This window comes from Tetrao urogallus, assembly GCF_951394365.1.
Source record: "Tetrao urogallus genome assembly, chromosome: 3".
NCBI classification, from domain to species: Eukaryota; Metazoa; Chordata; class Aves; order Galliformes; family Phasianidae; genus Tetrao; species Tetrao urogallus.
This window is the reverse complement of record NC_136815.1, coordinates 81,333,774-81,345,820: the sequence shown is the minus strand read 5'-3', so window position 1 is coordinate 81,345,820 and position 12,047 is coordinate 81,333,774. Positions and strand designations below refer to the sequence as shown.

The following is a 12,047-nucleotide window of genomic DNA, read 5'->3' as shown; positions in this document are numbered from 1 at the left end:
CCGAGCCATTGTAATGCTTCTCAAGCTCTAATATGCTCACAATTATGCACCGCAAAAACAGTTTTGCACAGTAGTAGTCTTAACCTCTTTGTCTACAAGGACAGTGAATCACTAAGTCTTACCTGAACTTCCCAGTACCCACAAGCCTATTCCTAACCTCTCTGCATCCTCTGGCAGCTGACTCGTTTAGCCATTTTTCACCGGCCCACTGCTTGTCAATAAATCACTGTGCTAACTCTGCGATGCCTCCTGTGAAGTGCTTTGGGAACTGTATCACAGATTTCTGAGCAGCGTCTGAGAGCTGGTGCTGAACGGCTGACTCCAGGTTGACATGATGAAAAAAGGTTAAGCTCTTCAGCCGAGCAGCATCTTAGAAAGATTCATTGTGACTCCAGCTATCCCTTTTCTATAGCAAAGCTATCCTCTGTATCTGCCTGAATACATAAGGGAGTTGACATTTGTCTTCCGTGTGGCTCATGTACTTAAGTTTTCCTCTCTTCTCATTACCCATGAAGGGTGATTACATTTCTTACGGAATATCACTGGTGATACATCACACTTCAGGACTGTGTTCCCCCTGCTCTAATGGAAACCTGTGGTTACCTCATCTTTCTCCTTTCTTCAATACCAGTCCTCCCACAAGTCTGCATGCTAGCCACCAGCATCCTACCAAAGAAGAATAATGGGACTCCCACTAAAGCTCATTAATAGTAAATTATTTTCAGTTAGTGAAGGCAATTTTCTCAGTGAAGTCTCCAAAGAGGCAGGACTGCACAGCAAACACTGTCTGCCCCACAACTGATTTGAATGTAGTGGTCTGAAGGAAACCTCAGACTTCAATAGAGAGCCATTAATGGCTATTTGTATGGTGCTGGTCTGAACACTGAGAAAAGGAGGAAAGGTACATTCTTTCTTTTATGATTGGTTGATTATTCTTTTTTTTTTCTTCAGACAAACACTGGAAGGTCTGAATGAGCAGTCACAAGTGGTGGAAAAAGCCCTAAGTCCAATAACTCCCACTTAATCGCATAAAGCAAGATTTCATTTAGTTTTTCCTTCTTGGTAAAACAAAAGAGAAGGCATTTACTGGTATTTTTGAAGTCTGTCTTACTGGCAGATGAAACAAGAGATGCGCCCAGAATAAGCAGATGATGAACAGTTCAAGGACATGCTGTTTCTAAAGGACAGGCACTGTCCCTTTCTGACTGCTCTGATAGCTCATTATTACAATTCCAGATTTAGGCAGGGAACAGTTATTTTCGGGACTTCTGAAGCAACCTGAGGAAATTAGGCAAATGAATCCACAGTGGAATTCAAAAGCTCTAGGCCAAGCATTTAAAAACCTTTGAAGAAGATGCTTAACAAAAATTTGCAGACAGATTCCAAGTCTACACATGTACACACATTAAACACAGCACTGAAAAAGTATACTTCCATATCAAACAATATGTTCTGGCTCGTGCTGTAACACGATGTATGCTCACATTTCCTATCTCTGACCTCACCCAGGAGATACTATAAAGAAAAGGAACAGAAATGGTCGAAATTCAGAATGTCTACAACATTAAAGAATTAAAATCTTTTCAGTTCAAATTTCTCAAAAACAAAACCAAGCAGATGGCTGGCCTGTGCTCAGTGATTGCTCCCACTACTGCACAGGATACTTGGAACAACCGAACTCAGAAACAGTCCTGGCAGAGGGCAGCAAGGCATCGAGACTGCTATAATATAAGTCCCAGATACCCCAGGGCCGTTTAGCAACCAGCACAGCCCAGACACCTTGTATTTAAAGACATGAGCAGGAGACTGAGCTCCTTTATACATCTAGGGAAGTAGGATGAAAACCTCACCACCTCATCATGTAGGTGGCAGATTGTCTGGACTCTGGCAGGACATGACCAGAACTCATTTGTCTTCAAAAAGTAACTCTGTCAGGGCAGACCAGCGTTCCCTCTGAACAAATTTGGTCAGAAAGTCACTGGTCACCCCTAAGCAGGAGCTGCTATGAGCGTGGAACTGCTGTTTCTATACAGCTGTTTTTGAAGAAGAAAAAACAGGGATGAGAAGGAAGTGGTTTGAGCCGCTCTGAATGTGGCTGGGATTCCTTCTGAATGCAAATCAAGCAAACACCACTGGCTATCCATCAGGTTGGCTTGGGGCACTGGGGAATGCCTGACACACACAGATCAGGATTGAAATGCTCTCAAAAGCATGCAGCCTCCATCATAGGCATGTTTTCTAAGTTTCTTTTGTTGTAAGGCAAAAGAAATTTGATCAAAGTTCTCTTTCACAGGTAACATTTTTCCAGGTTATGACAAGAAAAAAAGAAGAGGGACTGAGGGGCACTAATGTAATGAGGCTTTAACTAGCCACAATATGTTCATGATCTCCCGTGACAGTTGAAGAAAAGGTAAGAAGTCAATCCATGACCAGAAACAGTCTCCCAAAAATTGACTTCATGACTTTCACTCATTTCATCAAATGAAAAAATTCCAGAACTGGAGAACACAGTTCATTAACAGCAAACCAGTCCTCTGACAGCTATTGTCGAAAGCAGCTTCTGTGTTTATTTTGTACAGAAGCTGCTGCTGGGACTTTGTCAGTTCAGCAGATAAAGGTAATCTTGAATCCCACAGCAAATTGTAAAGTGCTCAGGCTGAAGAATAACCAGGCGTTCTGGGACTGAAGTGATTGTTTTAATTTGTGTAATATCAGCAGCAAGCAGCACTTTAGAATAATTCTGCCTAATTCATCTGCGCCAGGAGAAAGACAAAACCATGATAGAAAAGAGTCTTCAAGAGATGGGCCCACAAGAACCTAGTAAGATTTAACAAGTGCAAGGTGTCACACTTGTGTTGGGACAATCCCAGATAAGAGTATAGACTGGGAGAAGAACTCCTTCAGGGCAGCCCCGTGGAGAAGAACATGGGAGCTCTGCTGGACAAAAAATCTGGATGTGAGCCAGCAGTGTGCACTTGGAGCCCGGAAAGTCAGCAGTATCCTGGGCTGCAGCAAAAGAGGGGTGGCTTACAGGGATAGAGAGGTGTGGATGAGAGAAGCAGCTGTGGTGCCCCATCACTGGAGGTGCTCAAGGCCAGGTTGGATGGGGCTCTGGGGAGCCTGAGCTGGTGGGTGGCTCTGCCTACAGCAGGGGGTTGGAATTGGGCAAGCTTTGAGGTTCCTTCAAGCCCAACCCATCCTGTGATTCCATGAAATTAAGCAGATCTCGAAGTATTTGATTTCATGTATGTTTTGATAAGGGAAGGTGCAAGAAATCCAGTGATAAAAAGGAAAATAATGTTATTACATAGATTCAATGATTCTATGCTTTGACAGAACAGTCAGCAGGATCTGACTTTTCCCTGTCAGATCTGTTCTTTTTATTATTTGGGAAAGAACGGGTTGCCAGAGTCCTCATAAAGTTTCCAAGTATGAGGCAACAGTTCACCTGCCTAACAGCATTCCAGCAGTCAACGCACTTCCCCTTACTTCATTTAACAGACTGTTACAAATGTGCAGATCTCACTGCAGAAGTGTGCAAGTAACTCACTCAAAAGCAAGAATAAATGTTTCCTTACCTATTCTGCACTTATATTTTTAACAACGAAGATGTCAAAATGCAGCAAATCAATTCCACCCACCTCTTACTGTCTCCCACACTGTTTTTCTGTGTATTTTCAGTTTTTCTGATTAAAAATTTACCCCTCCAGTACCAGTGAGGACACACTGCATTTCTTGATTACAGTTTTGTATACTTTTTTTCAGCCAACCCCCAGATCTCCCTTACAAAGAAAACTGTGGAGGCATACCCTTCCTTCCTTTCCTTCTCTTTCTACAGAAAAAGACACATTAGAATGAAATTTTAAAGAATCAGGTCCCAGACTGGTAGGAAATCCACCTCTCTGTGCAGAACTCAAAAAACACTTCTTCAGAATAGGGATGTGAGCCTGTCACACTTGACGAGATTATACAAGGTATCAAGGAGAAAGAGATGCAGCATGCTGAGCAGGACTGCTCTCCAGCCTCTCATCCCCTGGTCTGAACACACAGCCAGGGCTGCCCCATCCCAAGTGCAGAATCTGGCACCTACCCTTGCTAAACCTCAAGTGTCTGGCAATTGCCCAGCTCTCTCATTTGTCAAGATCTCTTTGCAAAGCCTCTCTGCCCTACAGGGAGTCAACAGCCCTTCCCAATGTACTGTCATCCACAAACTCACTTAATGTGAATTCAAGTCCTCTATCCAAATCATTTGTAAGAACACTTTAGAGAACTGATCCTAAAATGGAGCCCTGGGGTACCTCACTAGTGACTGGTCACCAGCCTGATGTAACTCCCTTTACTATCTTTTTTCTTTACTACTCCTGCAATTTCATGTGTGTGTGACTGCAATGCTAAATTTCATGTCTCAGAAACACAAAACAGTGCTTGTGCTGGAATTCTCTTGATGTCAGCTGTTTTGCTTACTAAAGGCAGAGACTCTTCTATCCTTTGATTACCGTCCAGCCAGTCTTCTATTTCTCCGTAGTGAAGACTATTTCCTTTCTGAAAGTCTTGACCACTGTGAAGGGGACTATTTTCTGACTTAACTTCTGAAGGACATTCAGACTGATTAGAAATAAGTGATAAACAGAAGATCTGCCATTGCAAAAAAAGTGAAAATAAGGGAAAAAATGACTGATTCTTCTCCTTTTAGTATCAAAGGATTCTCTTTGTTTTTGCAAATGTTTGTTCACCAGAATGTTCCAAAGTGAAAAATGTCAGTAGCAAAACCTTATTCATTGTGTATTTGCACAGTAATGCCTAAAGGTCCCGGAAGATCTCTGAGGATTTGAAAGAAACAAATTCAGCCAGGTAGCAGAAACAGTGCCGTTACCTTCCGGTGGCTGGTCACACACGGGTCCCACAGCACTCAGGAAATGACAACTCAAAGCAAATCAAAGTGAGCTGATTTTACAAAACATGCATAGACAGTAACATTTCACTGATTGAATACATGAAAATCTCAGTGTTTGCAGCTATTGTTTCAAGTAAAGGAGATCTTAAATTTGCAAGGTGAACATTGGAAAATATTTTGCTGACTGCTATTGGACATTTCTTCTTGATTCAGCATGTCATACAGATACTCCAATACTGTTCCTGCCATAATTTCACTCCATTTCCTGGGTATTTCAGCAAAGCCACAACTAGCTCTTCATATCCATTAATTTATTCTTCATATCGCCTGGATATCAGGTGTGATGCAGCCATACTGTGCATTATTCACACTGAGTGAAAATACATCAACTGTAGTCTCAGCCTGGTATGGCACTGATTCCACAAATACCTTAAAAATCAGGTGACAGTGGATCTTACTTTCTCATACACATTGGGTCACGCTGCTCCATGATGGTCTTTTACGCAAGGAGAGATGAGAAGGTATCAACATCAGATGGGATTGTCTTCTGATCTGACCAGTCTCGTGTATAACTCACTCCCTTTCTCAGATTCATGCTCTGTATGCACGAGCCACACCTCATATGTGCTGCTCCTCCCCTACTTACGTAAGCCCTATTCCCAGATTTCCCATACGGATGGAAGGTCAGTCGATCCCCTGACCAGTTCCCTGGAATCCCAAAGATTCTTTAGCTGCTGGGATCCATAGGGCCGTCTCCTCTTTTGTGATACCTCATGAACACATTTGTACCGAGTAGGGAATATGGGATTGCAGACACCTGAGAGGTCCATGTTCTCCTTTCAGTTCCAAAACTTTTCAATCAAAAGGAACATATGTGGTTGGAATAGCTGAGACGAAACTGAAGGGTTCTGCGAATCACAGGACTCTTGCTGAGCATCCCGACAGTTATCTTAGTTTTCAGAATGACTTCACCTACCTCCATTCAGTTAAATTCAGTTCTCTGCTTGGAACAGAGACCTTGGATTACTTTGCTTTGTCTGCTTGCTGACATGGAATACAGAGGAACAACAAAATTCAAGAGAGGTAAACACAGAAATGTCTACACCTCCTACCTAATGCTAGTATTTTACTTTCTAATAGGGAAAACTTGTTTTTCCACCTCAAAGTGAAATGAATTTCTGCTTGTAACATTTTACAATTAATCTAGCCTTACCAGGCTGGCATCTATCACAATTAGTTTCAGCTGTCAAGGAAAACAAAAACAAAAATATCTGCAGTCTAAACCGAACCAAAAGTTTATTTTCTGGAAAGCCTTACTCACATATCTCACAATACTCAGTTTGCCTTAATGCCGTGTCTTGTTTAGTTAAGTTTATCTAAGAGGCACTTAGGCTGGAACATTTCTTTATTAACCTACCACAGCAACACGGCTTTCTCCTCAATTTGTGCCTTCCATCAGGGAGAATACTTCCTGCTGGATCTTTAATTGCCTGTGCTTTCCTGGAAGATAGCTGAACGTCATCACCTTATAAAAGTGGATAATCAAGAAATGTATATATTTATACATCTTTTCCCAGCCGTGTATTCCTTGTTTAAATAATTACTTGTCTCACACTTTTTTCCCTTTTTAGGCTTCTGAACCACAGAAAAGTCTGTAGATAACTACAGACTATCACAGAGACCGCCTCTATGAAGGATCTTAATTAAAAGATATTTTTAATGTTCTAAGTTAGTTTTATTTGTATAGCATTTTCTTTGCGGTCCTATAACTAAGAAAGGTAGTTTAGGAAGGAAAATAACACTACTAGATGTCCTAATTCATCTCCCCTTTGCTTCTATTTGCACAAAACTGGTACATTTAAAGGATGTGAAGTCTGAATTTTAATTTCCAGTAATGATTAATTATATACATGAACATACCATGCTGCTTATAAGTAACTAACATTCGAGACAGTAGCACTGCTGGCTTCTCTATCTTAAACACTTTTCTCCCATCCTCCATATCAGAATCACTACAAATTCAAGATCATGATTACATGTATCTAGATCCATAACATTCAGATCCATAGCAACACTGAGTATCTCTTTTATGTTAATTTCTCTGCCCAGAGGCTTTTCTGCAAAACCAAATTAAAGAAGCCGCTGTACAGTTCCTGTAACAAGGCAATTATCTTGGAATTAAGACTAAGCAGAACACACTTCTTTTCAAAGAGTCAGTCTTCCAAAGGCTTTGGAAAGCAGACAAAATGCTGTCATTACAATGCCATCAATTGCAAAAGTTTCATATTTGCACACACCCTGTTCTAAGAAAAAAGGGCATAACCATTATGGCTGAGGTACTCTTCATCTGCAATTTTTTTTTCCTTTTTAATGAGGTAGATAATCTCCTTAGACTGCTGTTGTTGTTGCTTTTATAATGGAGTGATTTAGAAGATTTTTTTTACTGTTACTGCGTTTGAATCAATTGAAGGGGCTGCATCACTTACCAACAATCCCTTAGTGACACCTGCTTCAGACCTGAAGATGATAAATGCTTTCACCCCATAGTATCAATGCATATTTGGACATCCGCTGAGTAAGGGCTTAATTGCTTTAGGGACAATACTAGGAAAGTCCCAAATTTGTGTGAAAATTCTCAGTGAGGAGTCCATTTCCTTCCCCACCATTTGCATAAGTTGCAGAGGAAAGCAGAGATACGTTCCTTGCAGAGGAATAAAAGATGTTGCACTGATGAACCGTCCTCCCTGGTATGTATTCAGGTATATGTCTGAATAGTATAGTATAGTATATAGTATACTATAGTATACTATATACTATAAGATATATAAGATACATAAGATATATACTATAGAAAGTATATCAGAAAAGAGAACACATACACAAGAAATTCAGAGCACTGAATCCTGTTCCCAGTTCACCACTCTACTAAAATGGGAGATACTATTCTAATTAAAGGAGCACAACCCATGAGCTGAGTGGTGACTGATGCAGCTTTGCCGCTGAGACTTCCCTTGCATAAGCAGATTCCTGAAACCAGCTGCAGGACTAAGCGCAGAATAACACTGTCTCTATGAGAGGCCACAGAGAATAAGATTTTACCAAATCTTTATCCTTGGCAGAGGTGCCCATGCTACATACAAGCTTTTCCCCCAGGAGAAGACGTAACAACAAAGATCATCACATTGAGTATCACCAGAAAGAGTGTAGACTGAATGTGGAACAGAGGTGTTGTACATACAATAAATATTCAGCACAAGCAAGCTGAAAGGATAAGAACCAAAAATGGGTCCAATATCCCAAATTCTGCAGATCATTTTGATGTTAATTATACCGTATCAGAACTGTCAACATATCAAATTCATAAGAATAGGTCAAATTCCTGAATGTAGGAAGTAATAATCCATAAGTGTTGGAGCACAACACAAACCATTTCCCATCACCTTCAAGCAGTGTTCTAGTTAGATTTGCTACCTGCCTTTCTAGAGCCAAAAAAAAACCAACAAAAAAACAAAACCCACAACCAACCAACCAAAAAAAACCAAAACCAACCCACTCTCAAAGAGGAGAAATTATTTTAAAACCCAATTGAGTAGCCAGCAGTGTATTTACTTCTTGGTTTCGGAAAGAACAAATTGAAAAACAGTACACATGGAATTTCTGATGTTTGTCAATTTTTGACACAACTGATACTATCTGTAGGACGAGCACCCTGCACACCCAGAACAGTTGTGCCAGTACTGTTAGATAAACAAAAAGGTGTTTTCAAGCCTGAGAGACTGTTCAACAGCACAAATAAGCATCAGAATAAGGAATAAAATGTATTTTTTCTGCCCATTGAACACCAACAATAGTTTTCTGCAACAAATCATTATTATCCCTGATACTTATAGTAAAGGTCGACTAGTGCATCTGTACTGGAACAAAAAAGGAAGAGAACAGGGAGACCAACCCTAGCCATTATGCAAAAAGCATGAGTGGGATATCAGACATATTACAGATCAGAGTGCAGTGCATTGGCAGATGTAGTGAGGAGGGCTCACTAGTGTTCACTACTGTTGTATACTCAGGGGTAACACACTGCAATTGCAGACTGAATACCACAATACAGTAATAATACAGCAATAATGCAAAAGTGAAATTCAAAGACAATGTTTATAAATGAAAGCATTTTTTTGCTGAAAGTGTTGTAAGAATGTTTTGGAAGTAAAAAACAAAATGCATAGACACTGTAAGAATCAACAATTTCTTGTTGTAGAGAATTAAAATATTCCTATTCTGACAACAGGAAAAATATGTTCAAAGTTTCACTTACTTTGGATGGGTATATTCATCCAGTAGGACAACTTTTTCTATCAGGTCTCCACCAACACTTCGGGCCAAGTCATAGAAATCATTCTTAGAATACGTCTCAGTAGGCAGCCAAAAGGAGATGTCATTGATCAAAGGTGGGTATCTGCTGAGCGGCTAGAAAAATTACAAAAACATACTTTTTTAAGTGCTTGGCCTCGGCAGGAATCCCTGCGACTCTGTTTTGATCTGATATAATACACACAGCATAAATTTTGAAAGCCTTCTGAAATATTTTTCGAAGAGCACACTGTTCACATGAACAACTGAGATGCAAGATTTTGTACTAGGAAATGCCTTCTGGAGATCACACAACCACTTTGATTCATTCAGAGGAACATGACTTCTAGCTGCCATTTCCTATTCTGTTTAATCACCCTCATTACTAGCCAACATCACGCAGGCAGACAACAAAGGTGACATCTTTGGTCCTTCTTCTCAACTTCATTTTTTTTTTAAAACACAGTTGAACTTACAAGGGTGCTCAAGTAAAAACGAAGATTTGCAGACAGGAAAAGCATTATTTCTGCAAACCATGAGCAAGGGTCAAGTTTGGTCCTTTTTGTTGTTGTTCTTGTTGTTGTTCCTAGATGTTTTGGCTCTGAGATTTTAAAAGGAAGGAATGAAATAAAAATCTTGCTTTGATCCTGAACACGCTTCCAGATTAGAGCTGCTTAAAAGGAGGAGTTCATTTCAACATGTTTACTCTTCAGGTAAAATTGCACTTTTAAAAAGCACTTTTCAGGCTTTTCAAAAATTTTCATGTGTAAAATGTCTACATATTTTATATAATTGTTAAATAGCCTATCGTTATCATTTGTCCAATTTCATGCTAAAAGAAGTCTTACAAAGAGGTGCCTGCTCATCAAAAGGTTACAGTCAGAAACATATTTTGGCTTAAAAAGAAGTATCAGTTCATTTTCCAGTGAGTTTTATAGACAACCAAATATCTATAGCAGAAAGAAGTACTGCTACTAGCATAACTATTAATTCCACAAATACCACAACAGTCTATTAAACACAATGGCGAAACCATAGCATCTTTAATCTAGACAGAAAGGCCTCATCTTGTGGTTAAGGCAGTGTAATTTTTTATTTGTACAAGTAGGAAGGTTAAGAAAACAAGACAATTCACAGTTTTTATGTAACTTTCTTGAAGTCAGCATATTTCAGCTTTGCTTTTGCTGAAACGTTTTCTCCTTTAAGGAAAAAGCAAATGGTAACGCTCTTCTTTCCTGCCCTACAGGTCATGAAATACCTTAGTTCTGCCTTTCATTAATGCACTAAATTCAAATGAACTACTTTTGCAAAACTTTTGGGGGCCTGCAAGAGTTGAAAATAGCATTTCTTATTTTGTTTATATGTTTATGACAGCTGATGTGTAGACTTCGGTCCACTCAAAAATGTATTTCATACCTGGGAATGTCTTATGACAGAACAGTGAAATCCTAATACCTACTGAAGCAATAAACCTCTTAAAAAGGCAAACTTACAGCATGCTGATCTACACAAATCCTGTTCTGTACTGTGTAAACCAGTCAACACATATGATAAAGAATATAGTGCAATTTTTAAATTAATAGCCCCTCCTGTGAATTAAGTTGTGAATCACAAATGATTATTCAACTTATTAAAGGAATTAAGTTATCAAATGAACTCATTTCCTGTACATCAAATAAATAAGGAACTCCCAGCATAAAGCCATCATTCAAGAGCTCTCGATGAAATACCAGAAGCTAATAAAATGTAAACACCTCTTCTGCTACACCAAAGTCATGGCTATAAATGCTGAAGAAGCTTCTCAGTCAATGACCTGCTATGTGTCTTAATGTAGATGAAGTTATGATCCTGCAGATACCTCTATTCTGATCTCATCCCAGTCTACCACAACATTTACCGCTGCTGTATTTCAGCAACCTACCGTGCACACTGCAGAACTTGCAGGGACTGAAAACTCCCAGCTTGCCAGCATTAAGTTATTTAAACAGAAACTGTGGCTCACAGGCCTAAGCATGACTGAGCACTCACTGCATTGGGGTAGGTGATTTCTTTCACTCCCACAGATTCAAAGACGCTATAGAAAAATAATTAAATGTTCAAGTCAGTCAGTAATACTCTAAAACTCATATCACCAATTCACAGTGAGCGAGTGGTAGGAATCAATTTCAAAAGCAGCAGGCTTATGTCAGATGCATGAAAACAGCACTCTTAGTTCTACTCAAAATGTGGCGCGCACAGGGATCCAGTGTGGCCAAATCTGGTAAAGTTACCTGAAGTCTGATTAGACTAACAGTGTAATCAAATTCAAAATGAGCAAAGTTACAGAGAGATGTAATAATCTGCAGGATCTGGCCCACCTTCTAAATAATGAAATCTGTAGGAAAACTGTTTCATTGAGTTGATCCACTGAGTTACTAACTTTGAGACAGAACTGTGGGTAGTCACCCCTTGGGTGGTTTTGTTGGTTCTTTTTCTGTGTATGTTTTAAAAGACTATCAAGTGACCCAATAAAGGTTCAGAAAGCAGACCTGATCCCACCTGCATGAAGCTGCTGCTAGGTCCCAGTCAGCCCTAGTGGACAGTACTGCTGATGCACAGAAATAAGGATATAATCTATACAGAATTTTAATGCAATGTAATATTCTCATTGAAATGAAAGCTACATTCTTGTAATAACTAAACCTCTCTTAATGCATTCCAGGCTGAACCAACGTTCCGGGTTATCTCAGGAAATCTAAACACGCAGCAGGCATGAAATTTGAAGTTGCAAATTTACAGCTGCAACTTAGCCCCCTCACATAATGAA

General features: G+C 39.8%; 1 protein-coding gene across 1 annotated transcript in view; it reads right to left on the bottom strand.

Moving 5' to 3' along the window:
- FARS2 (phenylalanyl-tRNA synthetase 2, mitochondrial) overlaps positions 1–12,047 on the bottom strand; it is a gene marked incomplete at both ends in the record, with an annotated part of 180,380 nt that overhangs the window by 68,440 nt on the left and 99,893 nt on the right. The window contains one exon of the mRNA XM_079534035.1: positions 9,207–9,358. Coding sequence (XP_079390161.1) covers positions 9,207–9,358 — 152 coding nt within the window. The remainder of the gene's footprint in view (positions 1–9,206; positions 9,359–12,047) is intronic.